The sequence below is a fragment of the Doryrhamphus excisus genome, chromosome 5 (assembly GCF_030265055.1).
Source record: "Doryrhamphus excisus isolate RoL2022-K1 chromosome 5, RoL_Dexc_1.0, whole genome shotgun sequence".
Classification (NCBI taxonomy): domain Eukaryota; kingdom Metazoa; phylum Chordata; class Actinopteri; order Syngnathiformes; family Syngnathidae; genus Doryrhamphus; species Doryrhamphus excisus.
In genome coordinates, this window is record NC_080470.1 from 3,101,129 (window position 1) to 3,123,048 (window position 21,920).

The 21,920-nt window shown below is 37.6% G+C and overlaps 2 protein-coding genes across 3 annotated transcripts in view; both read right to left on the reverse strand.

Annotated features, from left to right (window-relative positions):
• Positions 1-266: 266 nt before the first annotated feature.
• Positions 267-10,019, reverse strand: acer1 (alkaline ceramidase 1). Of its 2 annotated transcripts, XR_009129859.1 has the most exons (8): positions 9,946-10,019; positions 7,505-7,617; positions 7,265-7,379; positions 5,351-5,489; positions 4,705-4,842; positions 2,889-3,026; positions 1,851-2,816; positions 267-1,437 (listed from the first exon to the last, which is right to left on the reverse strand). XR_009129859.1 is itself a non-coding variant. In XM_058073342.1 (7 exons), exons 1-7 carry the CDS (start codon positions 9,950-9,952, stop codon positions 2,639-2,641), a joined length of 828 nt encoding a protein of 275 aa, XP_057929325.1. In that variant the 5' UTR covers positions 9,953-10,019; the 3' UTR covers positions 267-2,638. The 2 variants fall into 2 exon arrangements, 1 of the variants encoding a protein (XP_057929325.1); XM_058073342.1 differs by having other exon boundaries at positions 267-2,816.
• A 2,261-nt stretch (positions 10,020-12,280) lies between these two features.
• Positions 12,281-21,920, reverse strand: part of myo1f (myosin IF) — a 35,763-nt gene continuing 26,123 nt past the window's right edge. Inside the window, exons 23-28 of the mRNA XM_058073840.1 lie at positions 20,968-21,114; positions 20,739-20,887; positions 19,685-19,747; positions 18,185-18,386; positions 15,151-15,311; positions 12,281-12,975 (exon numbers count right to left, since the gene is read on the reverse strand). Of these exons, the coding sequence (XP_057929823.1) occupies positions 12,899-12,975; positions 15,151-15,311; positions 18,185-18,386; positions 19,685-19,747; positions 20,739-20,887; positions 20,968-21,114 (799 nt within the window). The 3' untranslated portion in view covers positions 12,281-12,898. The remainder of the gene's footprint in view (positions 12,976-15,150; positions 15,312-18,184; positions 18,387-19,684; positions 19,748-20,738; positions 20,888-20,967; positions 21,115-21,920) is intronic.

Sequence of the window (21,920 nt, forward strand, 5' to 3'; positions counted from 1 at the left end):
GCCAATTAACCTAGCATGTTTTTGGAATGTGGGAGGAAACCGGAGTACCCGGAGAAAACCCACGCATGCACGGGGAGAACAAACTCCACACAGCGATGCCTGAGGGTGGAATTGAACTCGGGTCTCCTAGCTGTGAGGCCTGCGCGCTAACCATGGATAGTCCTAGTGGTTATTTTCATCACCACTTATATATACTTCAGGAAGAAATGCATGAGTGCTAAAAAGCTTGAAGCTCCAGAGTACATTTATTTTGTTGTAATGCCACATTAGAACCGTAAGGGGTCACTGTTGAGCTTCTGTAATGCTGGAGTTTCTTTAAACCTTTCCCTATTGAGGACACCATATAGAAAAGCCACACTTTGGACAATATTATTCACATTATGATGTCTATAAGAAGTACATAAACACACACCAATTTTGGATTGCAGGAGGTTATTTTCATGCACAACAATTCAGCAGTACACGGTATATTATATTATTAATATATGAGGTATATTAAACACATTTTTCCCGTGTGGTTTCAGTATTGCGATGTCAAAACGGAAAAACATTACACGTGGAATTGAATAAGTGTACGGAGCTATAACGGTATTGACCATAAATAAAATACAAACAAGATATTCACGACATAATATAACATAGTTTCACCTCTTGTTGCAGTCATACAAAGTAGTATAGTACAGTATAGTATAGTACTATAGTACTATAGTATTGTTATGATTTGTAAACATACCAAACAAGGCAAACTCTCAGTACAAACTGACTTTCACCAGAAGACATTGGCGTATGAGGAAATGCATTCATTTTGTACACTGCGATTACTTCAGCCCCTCATTGGAAATGTGCTTTGTTAGCATCATTTACGATGGTAAACTATTATACTGTATAAAAGGCACTATCTATGCCGAGTTGGTCAAATTAAGCAAATAATTGCATTTCATTCATTCATTTTCTACCGCTTATCAACAAAAAGGATCGCGGGGGGTGCTGGAGCCTATCCCAGCTGTCTTCGGGCGAGAGGCGGGGCACATATAGACAAACAACCATTCACACTCACATATGGACAATTTGGAGTCGCCAATTAACCTAGCATGTTTTTGGAATGTGGGAGGAAACCGGAGTACCCGGAGAAAACCCACACATGCACAGGGAGAACATGCAAACTCCACACAGAGATGGAGGGTGGAATCGAACTCGGGTCTCCTAGCTGTGAGGCCTGCGTGCTAACCACTCGTCCGCCGTGCATCCCCAACCTTGTTATGCATCTTCAAAATGAACCAAATAACATGAGAGTCATCACACAGCAACTTAACACCCAAATTGTATACTGTACAAACACTATATTCATTCATTCATTTTCTAACACTTTTCCTCACGAGGGTCGCGGGGGTGCTGGAGCCTATTCCAGCTGTCTTCGGGCAAGAGGCGGGGTACACCCTGGACTGGTGGCCAGCCAATCACAGGGCACATATAGACAAACAACCATTCACACTCACATTCATACCTATGGACAATTTGGAGTCGCTAATTAACCTAGCATGTTTTTGGAATGTGGGAGGAAACCGGAGTACCCGGAGAAAACCCACGCATGCACGGGGAGAACATGCAAACTCCACACAGAGATGGCCGAGCGGAGAATCGAACCCGGGTCTCCTAGCTGTGAGACCTGGAAAAACAGCAACAGAGTCAACTATAATGGGTAATATGAATGGAAAGATGACTGTAGGGGTGTTATTTCATGTCTAGAGGGCTCTATAAATATTCATCCATTTTCTACCGCTTATCCTCACGAGGGTCGCGGGGGTGCTGGAGCCTATTCCAGCTGTCTTCGGGCGAGAGGCGGGGTACACCCTGGACTGGTGGCCAGCCAATCACAGGGCGCATATAGACAAACAACCATTCACACTCACATTCATACCTATGGACAATTTGGAGTCGCTAATTAACCTAGCATGTTTTTGGAATGTGGGAGGAAACCGGAGTACCCGGAGAAAACCCACGCATGCACGGGGAGAACATGCAAACTCCACACAGAGATGGCCGAGCGGAGAATCGAACCCGGGTCTCCTAGCTGTGAGACCTGGAAAAACAGCAACAGAGTCAACTATAATGGGTAATATGAATGGAAAGATGACTGTAGGGGTGTTATTTCATGTCTAGAGGGCTCTATAAATATTCATCCATTTTCTACCGCTTATCCTCACGAGGGTCGCGGGGGTGCTGGAGCCTATCCCAGCTGTCTTTGGGCGAGAGGCGGGGTACACCCTGGACTGGTGGCCAGCCAATCACAGGGCACATATAGACAAACAACCATTCACACTCACATTCATACCTATGGACAATTTGGAGTCGCTAATTAACCTAGCATGTTTTTGGAATGTGGGAGGAAACCGGAGTACCCGGAGAAAACCCACGCATGCACGGGGAGAACATGCAAACTCCACACAGAGACGGCCGAGGGTGGAATCGAACTCGGGTCTCCAAGCTGTGTGGCCAACGCAATTTACAATGGGGGTTAAATCACCGTGAGTGTACATAATGAAGTGTCAATCATATGACATTTTCGAGCTGATTTTTTTTCCAGTGCTGATTCATCACAGTAGTTATGATTGACAGGGTGTGTTGCTATGCTAGTTATTTAGCATCGCTTTAATGTCTTGCTTGTGCCTTTCAGGACAATATGAGGTAATCCAAGCGCCCACTTATCACAGGGCCAGTACTGCAGTCCAGGCATTGAGTAGGGGATCTCGTAGTTGGCATCCAGGTAAGCGACGAGTGTCGTCGCATACGCAACAGCTATCGCGATCAAAATGTGCCTGAGGGGATCAAAAGTCGAGGTTGGTTTGGGAAATGTAATAAGGCATAAACACGCAGAACATAAGACTTACCATATACCGTGCAGGTAACAGAAGTTCAGCCTCTGCCAAAATCCACAGCCAAAACGATCACTAATCCAGCAGGAGATAGCCAGTATCCACCAAGCCACCGACAGCTTGGCTAGTCTTAAAACCTTCTGGTCCGTGCAGCTAAATAGACAGGATCATAAGGACTGATGAATCACTATTCCCTCGTATAGTCGTGTTTAAACGATGCCAGAGTTTCAGATAATGAGGTTTTCGCATTTGGAAGTGATCCAAGAAAAAAGTTTGGGATGGCTCAAAACGCTCGGTTTCAGAGGGCGGTGCCAAACTGTTCCTTTGTGATGTCACAGAGGAGCAGGCTTCCCTATGGCAATCTCTACTGATTCTCTTATGATTCTGTGTTTACATTGCTAGCATTCATTCATTCATTTTCTACCACTTATCCTCACGAGGGTGGCAGGCGTGCTGGAGCCTATCCCAGCTGTCTTCGGAGCACCCTGGACTGGTGGCTAGCAATGGCTTATAAAAAGTGTTTCTTCGGGTGTAAGGGAAAGACACATTTGTTTACGATTTCTAGCGATGCTACCATTAGTGGTTGGAGTTCCTGATTACCTACCATTCATTCATTCATTCATTTTCTACCGCTTATCCTCACAGGGGTCGCGGGGGGTGCTGGAGCCTATCCCAGCTGTCTTCGGGCGAGAGGTGGGGTACGCCCTGGACTGGTAGCCAGCCAATCACAGGGCACATATAGACAAACAACCATTCACACTCAGATTCATACCTATGGACAATTTGGAGTCGCTAATTAACCTAGCATGTTTTTGGAATGTGGGAGGAAACCGGAGTACCCGGAGAAAACCCACGCATGCACGGGGAGAACATGCAAACTCCACACAGAGACAGCCGAGGGTGGAATTGAACTCAGGTCTCTTAGCTGTGAGGCCTGCGTGCAAACCACTTGTCCACCGTGCAGCATTTGAAGCTGCTAATACATTCAAATACTGTCCTGTCTATTCATCAAATACAGTAACAATGGGCATATTTCAGATATAGCTGCCTATGGTGATTAATCAAGATTAATTCATTTAAAAAGTGTGATTCAAAATTGTAATCACTTGACAGCACTCGTAAGAATTTATCTAAACGTCACAACATAGGTCAAATATTTACGTGTACCATTGTGTGGAGTTTGCATGTTCTCCCCGTGCATGCGTGGGTTTTCTCCGGGTGCTCCGGTTTCCTCCCACATTCCAAAAACATGCTAGGTTAATTAGCAACTCCAAATGGTCCATAGGTATGAATGTGAGTGTGAATGGTTGTTTGTCTATATGTGCCCTGTGATTGGCTGGCCACCAGTCCAGGGTGTACCATCCCGCCTCTTGCCCGAAGACAGCTGGGATAGGCTCCAGCACCCCTTGGGACCCTCGTGAGGATAAGCGGTAGAAAATGGACGAATCAATGAGTTCTCCTCCTATTTTGTGTGGAAGTGGTAACTTTTTGGCTTCTTATTTTGTCTTTCCCCACCCTTGGCCATCTCTGTGTGGAGTTTGCATGTTCTCCCCGTGCATGCGTGGGTTTTTTTCCGGGTACTCCGGTTTCCTCCCACATTCCAAAAAAAACATGCTAGGTTAATTAGCGACTCCAAATTGTCCATAGGTATGAATGTGAGTGTGAATGGTTGTTTGTCTATATGTGCCCTGTGATTGGCTGGCCACCAGTCCAGGGTGTACCATCCCGCCTCTTGCCCGAAGACAGCTGGGATAGGCTCCAGCACCCCTTGCGACCCTCGTGAGGATAAGCGGTAGAAAATGAATGAATGAATGAATGAATATTCTCATACCTTTTCATCTCAATGGCGAGGATGTAGAGCAGGTGGAGGCCAAAGCAGTTGAGAGCGTAGGCATTGGCTGTTGGTCTGACAAAGGAGGTGACTGAAGTGACGACTGTAAACGCCAGGACGAGTCTTGCGAAAGTGGACCTGTTGATTGATCGATTGATTGATTCATTCATTCATTGATTCATTGATTCATTGATTCATTGATTCATTCATTCATTCATTCATTATTCAAGTGTTCCCTGATGCCAAAATGATGCTGAACTGGACAACAAGATGAAAGCTCGTCGGCTCGTGCTGCTTAATTCTCATCTGAGAACCACGGTTCGATCCCCGGGCGTGTGCAGAAACAAACCAGTCGAGTTACACAAGCCGTCTTGGGGTTAAATATTTATGAAGGTTGGGCGGAGTTCCATTCTAACGAGCCCCTTTTTTGTCAGTTTCAGCTTAGAACGGTCGTACTGTGTTGTGTTTTGTTGACACTGACTCAAGTCGGAGCTGTCAGACAGGCTCCTCAGCCAGCGCAGGTTAGGTTTCGGAGCGCTCTCGCCTCGAATGAATAAAAAGCTTTTATCAGAAGGTATTAAGAGTAACTGAGCACAACTGTTGTGTGTCAGAATGTGTCATAGTTGTTTATTCGATGTTGCGTTACCTGTTTTTAATAAAAGACGGGAACAGCCTGCGTGGGAACCATATGGCGTACCCCACCGCCAACGCCCACAAGATTGACAACTCATCCAGCATCTGGCCCACAAAGCTGAGAGTCATGTGAAAGTAGGCAGAGAAAAGTCCTACAGGAAGAGAACACATCATTTTCATTTATTAATAATTAAGATTTCGGTCCACTAAGTGGGAAATTAAACAATTCAATTCAAATGGAGTGCAGTTCTTGGTACAACCTGCAGAGGCGCTGTTAGTTCAGTCTAAACTAAAGACAGGAATAAAGCAGCATTAAGCATTCACAGCTTCACAAATTAGTGTTATTTTGGTCCAAAAAAATTCACTTTTTCCTCAAAATAAGGTATTTTTTCTGCAGAAAAAAACATGTATTTTATCATTTGTGATAATAAGTGTAGAATATACAGCATACATGTACCATTGTTTAAAAATAGTTTATGTTTTTTTGCCTCAGTGAAAAGATTTTTTCATCCAGCGTTCAGATTTCACACTATGTTCAGCAGTCCTTGAACGCACCTGAGTGGAGGCAGCCCCAAAACATTCATTCATTCATTCATTTTCTACCGCTTTTTCCTCACAAGGGTCGCGGGGGTGCTGGAGCCTATCCCAGCTGTCTTCGGGCGAGAGGCGGGGTACACCCTGGACTGGTCGCCAGCCAATCACAGGGCACATATAGACAAACAACCATTCACACTCACATTCATACCTATGGACAATTTGGAGTCGCTAATTAACCTAGCATGTTTTTGGAATGTGGGAGGAAACCGGAGTACCCGGAGAAAACCCACGCATGCACGGGGAGAACATACAAACTCCACAGAGAGACGGCCGAGGGTGGAATTGAACCCTGTGAGGTCTGCGCGCTAACCACTCGACCACCGTGCTGCCGCCCCAAAACATATTCAATTAATTCCAACATAGCAGTATGGGAGAAGTGTGTCAATAAATCGATGAACACACGTCACAGCACACAAAAATGGTGCATTCAAGGGCCACTGAAGAAAGTGCAAAATCTCAATGCTTGACAAAAAAAAACATGTGAAACCTGCTTTTTTTTAATGGTATATGTATGCCAAATATTTTACCTACATTATGACCTTTGGATAAATTATTATTAGAGCTGTCAAATGATAACAATTTTGAATGAGATTAATCACAGTTTTTAAATGAATTAATCGTGATTAATCACCATAGGCAACTATGTCTGAAATATGCCAATTGTTACTGTATTTAATGAACAGAAAATAAATGACAGGACAGTATTTGGATGTATTAACAAACGCTTCAAACACTGCATGGCAATCAAGTGGTTAGCATGCAGGCCTCACAGCTAGGACAGCCGAGTTCAATTCCACCCTCGGCCATCTCTGTGTGGAATTTGCATGTTCTCCCCGTGCATGCGTGGGTTTTCTCCGGGTACTCCGGTTTCCTCCCACATTCCAAAAACATGCTAGGTTAATTAGCGACTCCAAATTGTCCATAGGTATGAATGTGAGTGTGAATGGTTGTTTGTCTATATGTGCAGCCTGTGATTGGCTGGCCACCAGTCCAGGGTGTACCCCGCCTCTCGCCCGAAGACAGCTGTGATAGGCTCCAGCACCCCCGTGACCCTCGTGAGGAAAAGTGGTAGAAAATGAATGAATGAATATAGTATTTGTACAGTATAAAATTTGGGTGTTAAGTTGCTGTGTGATGACTCTCATGTTATATAGTTCATTTTGAAGATGCATAACAAAGTTGGGATGGGATAGGCTCCAGCACCCCCGCGACCCTCGTGAGGAAAAGCGGTAGAAAATGAATGAATGAATTCTAACCAAAAGGAATCATTCCATGATACCGGTGTGCCTCAGGGATCGGATGCGGACCCACTTCACAGTAGCAAACTTACCCACAAATAACATCATAATCCAGACCAGGTGGATGGCTAAGTTCCTCTCTTTGGCATAAGGATGCAGCAGGTAGAGCATGATAGGCGCTATAATGAAGAAAATGAAGCTGCTCGTCTGCAAAGAGGGGAAAAAAACCAAACAATTTCTCCTTAAAACAAACAAACCCAGTGAACGTCCCATTCATTTTGTTAGACTATAACATTGTTTGTTATGAATATGAAGATGAACATGAATCTCACAGTGTTGAAGAACTCCACCACGTGTTCCGAGTGTTTGTAGTTGTCTTCACACCAATCTATCTCTGAACTCTCGTAGGAGAAAACTCCAGCCATTCTTTCACTTGAGTAGAAACCTAGTCCAGGGTCCGGGTACACAACAATATGAACAATAAACCCATCACAAATACTAAAAACATAGAGTGGGGACTATCAAATCAAAATCAAATCAACTTTATTTGTATAGCACTTTTCCTGCATAGTTAAATTACCAAAAAATTAAATTAAATTACCACAATTAAAAGGAAAAAACAAAGAAACATAAGAAAGCCCCTCCTTAAAAACAAAACACTGGAGTTAAAAGCTGAAGACTAAGAGCATACAATAGGACTAAAAAGATAAAAACAAAACACTGGAGTTAAAAGCTGAAGAATAAGAGTAAAAAAATAGGACTAAAAAGATAAAAAGAAAACACTGGAGTTAAAAGCTGAAGACTAAGAGCAAAAAAAATAGGACTAAAAAAATAAAAATATAACACTGGAATTAAAAGCTGAAGACTAAGAGCAAAAAAATAGGACTAAAAAGATAAAAACATAACACTGGAATTAAAAGCTGAAGACTAAGAGCATAAAATAGGACTAAAAAGATAAAAACAAAACACTGGAATTAAAAGCTGACGACTAAGAGCAGAAAAATAGGACTAAAAAGATAAAAACATAACACTGGAATTAAAAGCTGAAGACTAAGAGCAAAAAAATAGGACTAAAAAGATAAAAACAGAACACTGGAGTTAAAAGCTGAAGACTAAGAGCAAAAAAATAGGACTAAAAAGATAAAAAGAAAACACTGGAGTTAAAAGCTGAAGACTAAGAGCAAAAAAAATAGGACTAAAAAAATAAAAACAAAACACTGGAATTAAAAGCTGAAGACTAAGAGCAAAAAAATAGGACTAAAAAGATAAAAACATAACACTGGAATTAAAAGCTGAAGACTAAGAGCATAAAATAGGACTAAAAAGATAAAAACAAAACACTGGAATTAAAAGCTGACGACTAAGAGCAGAAAAATAGGACTAAAAAGATAAAAACATAACACTGGAGTTAAAAGCTGAAGACTAAGAGCATAAAATAGGAATAAAAAGATAAAAACATAACACTGGAATTAAAAGCTGAAGACTAAGAGCATAAAATAGGACTAAAAAGATAAAAACATAACACTGGACTTAAAAGCTGAAGACTAAAAGCATAAAATAGGACTAAAAAGATAAAAACAAAACACTGGAGTTAAAAGCTGAAGACTAAGAGCAAAAAAATAGGACTAAAAAGATAAAAACACAACACTGGAGTTAAAAGCTGACGACTAAGAGCAAAAAAATAGGACTAAAAAGATAAAAACAAAACACTGGAATTAAAAGCTGAAGACTAAGAGCAAAAAATAGGACTAAAAAGATAAAAACAAAACACTGGAATTAAAAGCTAAAGACTAAGAGCAAAAAAATAGGACTAAAAAGATAAAAACAAAACACTGGAATTAAAAGCTGAAGACTAAGCGAAAAAATAGGACTAAAAAGATAAAAACATAACACTGGAGTTAAAAGCTGAAGACTAAGAGCAAAAAAATAGGACTAAAAAGATAAAAACAAAACACTGGACTTAAAAGCTGAAGACTAAGAGCATAAAATAGGACTAAAAAGATAAAAACATAACACTGGAGTTAAAAGCTGAAGACTAAGAGCAAAAAAATAGGACTAAAAAGATAAAAACACAACACTGGAGTTAAAAGCTGACGACTAAGAGCAAAAAAATAGGACTAAAAAGATAAAAACAAAACATTGGAATTAAAAGCTGAACACTAAGAGCAAAAAAACAGGACTAAAAAGATAAAAACAAAACACTGGAGTTAAAAGCTGAAGACTAAGAGCATAAAATAGGACTAAAAAGATAAAAACAAAACACTGGAATTAAAAGCTGAAGACTAAGCAAAAAAATAGGACTAAAAAGATAAAAACATAAGAAAAGTTTAAGAATATTAGTTAAAAGCCTGATTAAAAAGGTGTGTCTTTAATCTTTTTTTTTTTTTTTAAACTAGGTGACCGACACTTTGTTGGTGGTTTATGGAAATCAATAACAACTCTCCCTTCTGTTCCGTGTATTCAAATATGAGAAATTTGAATATAAAATGTACTTTCGCAAAACCTGAATGAAAAATACATTTATATCTATGATACCCAAATCAAAGCCGTGCTGATTTGGTTTGAAAAAACATATAATGCAAATATTATAATAATATTTATCATAGCGACCCATAATAAATAATATTAATACAAGCAGTAATGTTAGAATTATGGTAAATATCAGGCTAAAATGTTATCAGAAATATACATACAAATGTTTCTACTATAAATAAAGCATATATAGAAATATAATATAGTAGATACATATATACTATATTGGAATATGTGTTACCTCCCATGCTGTTGCTCCCTCTTCCAGTGCTTCCAGTCTGGTCTCCAGGTGACTCAACCCAGGTGTATTTTAGCAGGGTGGAGCCTCCAGAGCTGAGGCACCACACTGTGATGTCGCAGTTCACATCATCAACAATATAGACCGACCCCCTCCCCTCCCTTAAAAAAAAATAATGTTTGCATACGTAATAAAAGACAAACATTATAGCGTTCAAAAGTGATGAGGTTAATAACAGGTGAGGCAGGTATCACCTCTCTGCACAGGTCTTTTTTTTTTGGCGGGGAAGAGGATGGACCGGTCCGTCTACTTCTGCTATGCGTGTGTGTGCGTGTAGCAAGTATTACTCATATAATCTATCTATTTGCAGTCTGTTACTTTCAAGGGATTTCCAGGTTTTGCAGGTAGCTGCCAAGTATGTTAGTAGTAACATTGGAGTTATGCTAGCTTGGCCCAGCAACAACATGTACTGTAGATCTGATTGAAATCATAAGACCAGTTGAAAAATTGCTACAATATGCATCCACTAAAAGTCAAGTTGGGTGGCACGACGCTCGGAGACCAGGGTTCAATTCCCCCATTGGCATTCTACATGCTAGGTTAATTGGTGACTCCAAATTGTCCATACAGGTATGAATGTGAGTGTGAATGGTTGTTTGTCTATATGTGCCCTGTGATGATGATGGCTTGGTTTGTTTGACAGATGAGGAACAGTATCACAAGTGACACGATAATTGATAATTCATACCTATCTACCTGTATGTAATAATACTGGTATATAATGGTGTTTGATGCAGTTGATCAAAGTGATGATGATGGCAGGGTTTGTTTGACAAATGAGGAACAGTATCACCAGTGACATTTTGATGAGTTGGTACAGCTAGGAGACCCGAGTTCGATTCCATTCTCGGCCATCTCTGTGTGGAGTTTGCATGTTCTCCCCGTGCATGCATGGGTTTTCTCCGCCAATTAACCTAGCATGTTTTTGGAATGTGGGAGGAAATACCCGGAGTACCCCCCCCCCCCCCCACACACACACGATAATTGATATTTCATACCTATCTACCTGTATGTAATAATACTGGTATATAATGGTGTTTGATGCAGTTGATCAAAGTGATGATGATGGCTTGGTTTGTTTGACAGATGAGGAACAGTATCACAAGTGACATTTTGATGAGTTGGTACAGCTAGGAGACCGGAGTTCGATTCCACCCTCGGCCATCTCCGTGTGGAGTTTGCATGTTCTCCCCGTGCATGCGTGGGTTTTCTCCGGGTACTCCGGTTTCCTCCCACATTCCAAAAACATGCTAGGTTAATTAGCGACTCCAAATTGTCCATAGGTATGAATGTGAGTGTGAATGGTTGTTTGTCTATATGTGCCCTGTGATTGGTCGGCCACCAGTCCAGGGTGTACCCCGCCTTTTGCCCAAAAGACAGCTGGGATAGGCTCCAGCACCCCCTGCAACCCTCGTGAGGAAAAAGCGGTAGAAAATGAATGAATGAATGAATGAAGTCAAGTTGACGCCAAAAAATTACAGAGGATCCGATTGGCTGTCGGTCCTCGACCCAAAGCAGTTGGTACAGCTAGGAGACCCGAGTTCGATTCCACCCTCGGCCATCTCTGTGTGGAGTTTGGAGTTTTACAAGAATCTTATTTATGTCTTAAATGACTTGTTTTATGTTATTACATCTATTTTATTGGGTGATATGAGTGTAAGGGTGACTATAGGGGTGTTATTTCATGTCTAGAGAGCTCTAATAATGTTAAAACAAATGTATGTAGGAGGTCGTAACGGGTTTTCTATGCTCTAACTACAAATACATTCAATTTATAAATTTATATTAAATTAATATAAATAAATATTAATATTAATTAATTAATAATTATAATAAATAAAATAATAAAATAATAAAATAATAAAATAATAAAATAATAAAATAATAAAATAATAAAATAATAAAATAATAAAATAATAAAATAATAAAATATAAATATAAAAAATAAATATACAATATAATAAAAATAATAAATAAATAAAATATTAAAAACAATAAATAAATAAATACAATTTAAAAAATAATAAAATTAATTAATTAATATCAATAAATAAATATAAAACAAATAAATTAATTAATTAATAAATATTACATTTATAAATAAGAAATCCTACTTGGCGGAAAATTTAAATATCACGGTCGGGTCTAAAACTAATGAACCACGATACAGCATTCAAAATAGCATAATAGAATCATTAAACACCAAGTTTGACGCATTAAGAAACAATTCCAGGCGTTGTATTGTAACAAAACATCACATTTTACCCAAAACTTAAGGGAAATTATTTGTGACACAATGCCTTCTGCAATCGCTGCAAATACGTGGGGTTGCAAATGCTCAGTACTTTAATTATACATACAGTATATTTAAAAAAAACAAAAAACGACAAATCAAAATCTACAATATTCTGGTATTAAAAATGAGGCAAGATAAATGTATGAATTGGGAATGGCTCTTCACTAAAAGCGTCCATTAATCCAGAGATGTTTGTTACAGTACAAATGTTTTTACATACAGTACAATACAATACAGTATTGAAAGAAAACATAATGCTAATGCAAACATGCATTTGGTAACACTGGCAACAGCATAATGCAATGCGGTAATTAGGCTGGTTATTCTCAACGGACTGTAATTTAAGATTAAGGTCATATTGTATAGAAGAAAACGAGGTGTCAATCGGGAGACGAGTCAAAGATCTTGTTACTAAGTCCTTTTGAACAGCAAAGTGCGAGACGACAACACAGATGAAACCTGACACATCGCAGGATCTGCGTTTTACAGTCATGACAATAACAGCAATGGCTCCTGTCTCCAAAGGGAGGAGGCGTGTCCAACTTAAACGGCCATTTTTCCATCATGCTTAAATGTCCACCAAGCAACCAGGAAAAATGTTTATATCTTTTCCACATAGTTACCAGGGAAGAGACCTTCTTTTCCTCTAATCCTGCCAGTCCACCATCCTGATGGATCTAGAGAAGGATAGAATTAAAACGTAAATCAGATGTTACTACCCCTGACAAGCGCAGCACAAAGCGCATCACAAAGCTAATGTTAGCATACAAGCTTTTTGTTGCTATTTTCATGGGTAGATGCATATATAAGCACCACTATCGTGCTAGGCTTTAGCATGCTACCGTTAGCAAGTTAACATTGCTAGCATGCTAATATTAGCATAGTAGCGCTTTTAGCGGTTTTCATTAAAATTGAACACTATCATGCTAAGTGTTAGCATGCTAACATTAGCATTGCCACATGCTAACATAGCATAAAAGCATATTTAGCCATTTTCATAGGTAGACACTATTATGCTAGGTGTTAGCATACTAATATTATAACCTTTATTGTCATTGCACAAAAACACAGTAGTGAAATTGCCAACGAAATGTCGTTGCCTGGCTCCCATGTTAGCATTGCCAGCGTTTTTTGCAATTTATATGAATACAAACTTAAGCAGACACTAACATAAGCATACTAGCATTTTATACAATTTAGGCATAAACATAAACTTAAGCAGGCACATAGCACTATTATACTAGGTGCTAGCATGCCAACATTAGCATAGTAGCACTTTTAGCTGTTTTCATGGGTTGACACTAATATTGAACATTATCATGCTAGGTGTTAGCATGCTAACATTAGTATTGCCGCATGCTAACATAGCATAAAAGCATATTCAGCCATTTTCATAGGTAGGCACTATTTTGCTAGGTGTTAGCATACTAATATTATAATGTTAGCATTGCCAGCGTTTTTGCAATTTATATGAATAAAAACTTAAGCAGACACTAACATAAGCAGACTAGCATTTTATGCAATTTAGGCATGAATATAAACTTAAGCAGACACATAGCACTATTATACTAGGTGCTAGCATGCCAACATTAGCGTCGTACCATGGTAGCATACAGTAGTTAAACAAACATTTTTAGCATTTTCAAAAGTAGGCACTTTTACAAACACTTAGCATTATTCTATTAGGTGTTAGCATGTTAGCATTATTGAAGTCATTCAAACCCTTGAATTAAAACATAAGTCAGACGTTACTACCCCTGACAAAGCCCAACGCAAAGCCCAACGCAAAGTGCAGCACAAAGCTAACATTGGCATACTACCGTTTTGCTGCTATTTTCATGGGTAGACACATATATAAACACCACTATCATGCTAGGCTTTAGAATGCTAACTTTAGCAAGTTAACATTGCTAACATGCTAATATTAGCATAGTAGTATTTTTAGCTGTTTTCATGGGTAGACACTTATATGAACACTAAGCACTATCATGCAAGTTGTTAGCATGCTAACATTAGCATGTCAGCATTGCTGCATGATAACATGATAAAGCATATTTACCCGTTTTCATAGGTAGAAACTATGATGCTAGGTGTTACCATGCTAATATTATAATGTTAGCATTGCTAGCGTTTTTTGCAACTTATATGAACCTATATGAATATAAACTTAAGCAGACACATAGCACTATTATACTAGGTGCTAGCATGCGGACATTAGCATGGTGCCATGGTAACATACAGCAATTATACAAACATTTTTAGCATTTTCCGAAGTAGGCACTTATACAAACACTTAGCATTATTATGTTAGGTGTTAGCATGTTAGCATTATTTCAGTCATTCAAACGCTTCCACGGTTTGTTTTCAAGGTATGTGGTCAAGGAATATAAATATGTAGATAAAATGAAAGTGGGGCGGCACGGCGGTCTAGTGGTTAGCACGCAGACCTCACAGCAAGGAGACCAGGGTTCAATTCCACCCTCGGTCATCTCTGTGTAGAGTTTGCATGTTCTCCCCGTGCATGCGTGCATGCTGCAATTTTCATATGCAGACACATATATAAACACCACTATCATGCTAGGCTTTAGAATGCTAACTTTAGCAAGTTAACATTGTTAGCATGCTAATATTAGCATAGTAGCATTTTTAGCTGTTTTCATGGGTAGACACTTATATGAACACTAAACACTATCATGCTAGTTATTAGCATGCTAACATTAGCATGTCAGCATTGCTGCATGAAAACATAGCATAAAAGCATATTTAGCCATTTTCATGTCTGCGTTCTCTGAGTGCTTTTCCGGTATTGTGGTACTGCATGTTCTTTACAGCCACTCTCCAGGTCCACGCACCTTCTTTGACAAGGTCAAACACATCGTTGAACTCGAAGCTGATCTCGTCGGTGTCCTGGCCACTGTACTGATATAAAGCCCTACAGCGCGGTCCCTGAGGGCGAGGCTGGGGTTTGGGAGCAGGAGGGGGACGCTGACCAATACTCTGTTTCCTCTGTTTTCTGTCAAAAGGAGAGAAAGTTCATTTCACTTTTTGTAATTCCTGTGCCTTTTCTATATCAGAATAAGAATGCAATTTAGTCATGTAAAGTCCATTCAATGAAGGTTGAGCTGGAGCCTATCCCAGCTAGTTGTTAGCATGCTAACATTAGCATGTCAGCATTGCTGCATGATAACATGATAACAAAGCATATTTAGCCATTTTCATAGGTAGAAACTATTATGCTCATATTATAGACACATAGCACTCTTATACTAGGTGCTAGCATGCCAACATTGGCGTCGTACCATGGTAACATACAGTAGTTATACAAACATTTTTAGCATTTTCAAAAGTAGGCACTTTTACAAACACTTAGCATGATTATGTTAGGTGTTAGCATGTTAGCATTATTTAAGTCATTCAAACCTTTGAATTAAAACAAAGCGCAACACAAAGCGCAGCACAAAGCGCAACGCAAAGTGCATCGCAAAGCTAACATTAGCATACTACCGTTTTGCTACTATATTCATGGGTAGACACATATATAAACACCACTATCATGCTAGGCTTTAGAATGCTAACTTTAGCAAGTTAACATTGCTAGCATGCTAATGATAGTATCATTTTTAGCTGTTTTTTATGGGTAGACACTTAAATGAACACTAAGCACTATAATGCTAGTTGTTAGCATGCAAACATTAGCATGTCAGCATTGCTGCATGATAACATGATAACAAAGCATATTTAGCCATTTTCATATGTAGAAACTATTATGCTAGGTGTTAGCATGCTCATATTATAATGTTAGCATTGCTAGCGTTTTTGGCAACTTATATGAACCAATATGAATATAAACTTAAGCAGACACATAACACTATTATACTAGGTGTTAGCATGCCAACATTGGCGTCGTACCATGGTAACATACAGTAGCTATACAAACATGTTTAGCATTTTCAGAAGTAGGCGCTTATACAAACACTTAGCATTATTATATTAGGTGTTAGCATGTTAGCATTATTTAAGTCATTCAAACCTTTGAATTAAAACAAAGCACAACACAAAGCGCAGCACAAAGCGCAGCACAAAGCGCAACGCAAAGCTAACATTAGCATACTACCGTTTTGCTGCTATTTTCATGGGTAGACACATATATAAACACCACTATCATGCTAGGCTTTAGAATGCTAACTTTAGCAAGTTAACGTTGCTAGCATGCTAATATTAGCATAGTAGGATTTTTAGCTGTTTTTCATGGGTAGACACTTAAATGAACACTAAGCACTATCATGCTAGTTGTTAGCATGCTAACATTAGCATGTCAGCATTGCTGCATGATAACATGATAACAAAGCATATTTAGCCATTTTCATATGTAGAAACTATTATGCTAGGTGTTAGCATGCTCATATTATAATGTTAGCATTGCTAGCGTTTTTTGCAACTTATATGAACCTATATGAATATAAACTTAAGCAGACACATAGCACTATTATACTAGGTGTTAGCATGCCAACATTGGCGTCGTACCATGGTAACATACAGTAGCTATACAAACATTTTTAGCATTTTCAGAAGTAGGCGCTTATACAAACACTTAGCATTATTATATTAGGTGTTAGTATGTTAGCATTATTTAAGTCATTCAAATATTTGAATTAAAACAAAGCGCAACAAGAAGCGCAACACAAAGCGCAGCACAAAGCGCAACGCAAAGTGCATCGCAAAGCTAACATTAGCATACTACCGTTTTGCTTCTATTTTCATGGGTAGACACATATATAAACACCACTACCATGCTAGGCTTTAGAATGCTAACTTTAGCAAGTTAACATTGCTAGCATGCTAATATTAGCATAGTAGCATTTTTAGCTGTTTTTCATGGGTAGACACTTAAATGAACACTAAGCACTATCATGCTAGTTGTTAGCATGCTAACATTAGCATGTCAGCATTGCTGCATGATAACATGATAACAAAACATATTTAGCCATTTTCATAGGTAGAAACTATTATGCTAGGTGTTAGCATGCTAATATTATAATGTTAGCATTGCTAGCGTTTTTCACAACTTATATGAACTTATATGAATATAGACTTAAGCAGACACATAGCACAATTATACTAGGTGTTAACATGCCAACATTGGCGTCGTACCATGGTAACATACAGTAGCTATACAAACATTTTTAGCATTTTCAGAAGTAGGCGCTAATACAAACACTTAGCATTATTATATTAGGTGTTAGCATGTTAGCATTATTTAAGTCATTCAAACACTTGAATTAAAACATAGGTCAGATGTTACTACCCCTGACAAAGCGTAACACAAAGCGTGTTACTAAGCACTATCATGCTAGTTGTTAGCATGCTAACATTAGCATGTCAGCATTGCTGCATGATAACATGATAACAAACATATTTAGCCATTTTCATAGGTAGAAACTATTATGCTAGGTGTTAGCATGCTAATATTATGATGTTAGCATTGCTAGCGTTTTTTGCAACTATATGAACCTATATGAATATAAACTTAAGCAGACACATAGCACTATTATACTAGGTGTTAGCATGCCAACATTAGCATAGTACCAGGGTAATATACAGTAATTATACAAACTTTTTTTGCATTTTCCGAAGTAGGCACTTATACAAACACTTAGCATTATTATGTTAGGTGTTAGCATGTTAGCATTATTTCAGTCATTGGCATGCTATTAAAGATGTCTTAGGACAGATTGGCTGTAGTTTTATTGACTTTGACCATTTTTTTCTGTTAATTAAATATTTATTTTGAATGTGACTTTTCACCCATACTAAACAGTCCAGTTAAGTCTCAGCTGGGGTGATCAATAACCCCGCCCCCAACTTCCTATTTCCTATTTCTCTCACCCTGACATGCCCTCATCCGGCACATTAAGGAAGTCCATGTTCCCCTGGTTATTGTGGTTGTGGGTTGACGCTCTGGCAGTTCTCTGAAAGCCCAGTTTGGGTAGGGCCGTTTGTGGAGGCCGGCTCTGTTTGTGCGGGGAGGAGTATGTGATGTCTGATTGTTTGGGTCCTCTGGAGAACTGCTTTGCTCCATTCTGGTAAGCTGTGGAAAAAGCACAATAGATTTTTTTTTTTGTCCCACCCAACAAGGAACCCTTACAGCAGATCATTGTATGCACATAAAGGAAGTATAATACAATGGAGTTAAATTCTTCAAAGGTTGGACAATCTTTGAAAAATGCAACAAACCTCATGAAATATGCCGGCCTACCTTATGACTAGGGATGTCCGATATTGGCTATTTTGCCGAAAATAGATATCCCGATATTGTCCAACTCTCAATTTCCAATACCAATATCAGCCGATACAGATACCGATATGTGTAACATATCTCCTGTGGTGTGTTGTATACATCATTTTATAAATATCGGTTTTCATGATCGGGAAAAAATAGCGGTTGATATCAGGAAAAAAAAATTTTTTTCAGAAAAAAAATCAGATACCTATATCTGAAAAAAACAATTTTTTTTCAGAAAAAAAAAATCAGATACCAATATCTGAAATAAATATTTTTTTCAGAAAAAAATCAGATAACAATATCTGAAAAATAGATTTTTTCAGAAAAAAATCAGATACTGATATCAACAAATAATACATTTTTATGCTGATATTGGTATCTGATTTTTTTCTGAAAACAATATTTTTTTTCAGATATAGGTATCTGATTTTTTTCTGAAAAATGTAGATACCAATATCTGAAAAATAGATTTTTTTCAGAAAAAAATCAGATACTGATATCAACAAATATTACATTTTTATGCTGATATCGGTATCTGATTTTTTTCTGAAAAAAAATTTTTTTTTCAAATATAGATATCTGAATTTTTTTCGGAATTTTTTTCTGATTTTTTTCTGAAAAAATATTTTTTTTCAGATATAGATATCTGATTTTTTTTCTGAATTTTTTTTCGATTTTTTTCTGAAAAATATGTTTTTTTCAGATATAGGTATCAGATTTGTTTTCTGAAAAAAAAAATCAGAAAAAATAGGTATATAGGTATCTGAAAAAAATCCGATACCTATATCTGAAAAAAAATCAGAAAAAAATAGGTATATAGGTATCTGAAAAAATCAGATACCTATATCTGAAGAAAAGAAAAATTCAGAAAAAATTCAGAAAAAAAAATTACACACCGCTATCAACCAATATTACATTTTTATGCTGATATCGGATCCTGATATCAGGAACATTAAGATTCCAGCAGCAACATATGTATGTGGCATACAGGACAGTCATAATAATAATAGCGCCACAGCATACAGAGTCAAAATAAAAAATAGAATAATAAAGTAAGACTGAAAACAGTCATTATTGTGCATCGTCCATTAATAAAAATATACCTCTGCTGGCTTTGTGATTTTGTCCTCCACCACGTGACTGTGGACCACCCTTCCGAGTTGGTTCTGAAAAATGTGTTTAAATACTTGAAATGTATATAAATGTTTATTAGATTTGTCATTATTTATGTCGACTTACTGGAAGACATGGGTAGCCCATTCAGCATAAAAATGTAATATTTGTTGATATCGGTATCTGATTTTTTTTTACATCTATTTTTCAGATATTGGTATCTGATTTTTTTCTGAAAAAATATGTTTTTCAGATATTGTTATCTGATTTTTTCTGAAAAAAATATATTTTTTCAGATATAGGTATCTAATTTTTATTCTGAATTTTTTTTCTGATTTTTTTCTGAAAAAAAATATTTTTTCAGATATAGGTATCTGATTTTTTTTCTGAAAACTTTTTTTCAGATTTTTTTCTGAATTTCTTTTCAGATATAGGTATCTGATTTTTTTTCTGAAAAATACATTTTTTCAGAGAAAAATAGGTATAGGTATCTGAAAAAAATCAGATACCTATATCTGAAAAAAAGAATTTTCTGAAAAAAATTCAGAAAAAAAATTCAGAAAAAAATTAGATACCTATATCTGAAAAAAAAATTTCAGAAAAAAATCAGATACCAATATCTGAAAAAAATATTTTTTTCAGATATAGGTATCTGATTTTTTTCCTGAAAACTTTTTTTCAGATTTTATTCTGAATTTTTTTTCAGATATAGGTATCTGATTTTTTTCTGAAAAAATACATTTTTTCTGAAAAATATATAGGTATCTGAAAAAAATCAGATACCTATATCTGAAAAAAAAGATTTTTCAGAAAAAAATCAGGAAAAAAATTCAGAAAAAAATAGATACCTATATCTGAAAAAAAAATTCAGAGAAAAATCAGATACCAATATCTGAAAAAAAATCTTTTTTCAGAAAAAAATCAGATACCAATATCTGAAAAATATATTTTTAAAAAATCAGATACCGATATCAACAAATATTAAATTTTTATGCTGAATGGGCAGACTAATGACTAGATTTGTCATTATTTATGTCGACTTACTGGAAGACATGGGTAGCCCATTCCCTATTGTGATGGTGAGCGTCTTCCCTGCAGGCTTGAGCTGGGCCTGGTCCCCCATTCCATTCTGGAACACCACCACCCTGGAGCCCCCTCCGCCCCAACCTTCTTTCTTCACTCTGAACTCCAGTCTGGGTGGGAAGGATGAGTGAGTGTTTACGTGCATGTAGTATACATAAAAAAACTACTTCCTGTGTGTTTTTTTTCCCACCTGTCGGTGAAAGATATTGGCAGTTTCCTCCTGGTCAGGTCCTCGTAGCGTTTGGACAACAAGCTGAGGAACTCCGTCTTGAAGTTGGACTCCAGCAGACTGTCGTACTGCGTCTCATGCAGGATAAAAAAATCATCCTGTCTCGTACTGAAGAAACACACTGTGCTTTTATTTGACTAACAAATATGTACAATTTGCTTCAATATGCATATTTGCTGACCCATACTTGGCCTTAGTCAAACACAAAACAACAATAATTTAATCATTAATGTTTAAAAAAACATAATGGAGTGAGAGTGAGCGACTATATTAGCAAGGTAATCGGCTGCTAACAAGGATGCTTTGTGATAAAAATGTATGAAGACCACAGTGGGACTAAGAATCCGACAAGACGCATGTCATAGTGGACGCTAACTGGATAACGTATGCAAACTGAGGCAAAATTGTGGTGTACATTTTCCACCTTAAGCCAAACGAGGCCTACCAAACGCAAGCCAAACACATATACACACACATGTATGTATATATACTATATATATATTCATTCATTTTCTACCGCTTTTTCCTCACGAGGGTCGCGGGGGTGCTGGAGCCTATCCCAGCTGTCTTCGGGCGAGAGGCGGGGTACACCCTGGACTGGTGGCCAGCCAATCACAGGGTACATATAGACATATAGACAACCATTCACACTCACCTATATATATATATATGTATATGTATATATATATATACACATACATACATATATATACATATATCCATACATATATATACACATACATATATACATACATACATATATACATACATACATATACATACATATATACATATATATACATACATATATATACATACATATATACATACATATACACATATACACACATATACATACATATATACATATATACACATAAATATATACATATACGTACATATATACACATATA

Bases quoted from the DNA above. Each gene is read 5' to 3' on its own strand.
- acer1 (XM_058073342.1), bottom strand. The intron at 7,380-7,504 runs GTGAGATTCATG...CCCTCTTTGCAG, and splicing joins TGGTGGAGTTCTTCAACACT to ACGAGCAGCTTCATTTTCTT. The intron at 4,843-5,350 runs GTAACGCAACAT...ATCAATCAACAG, and splicing joins CCGTCTTTTATTAAAAACAG to GTCCACTTTCGCAAGACTCG.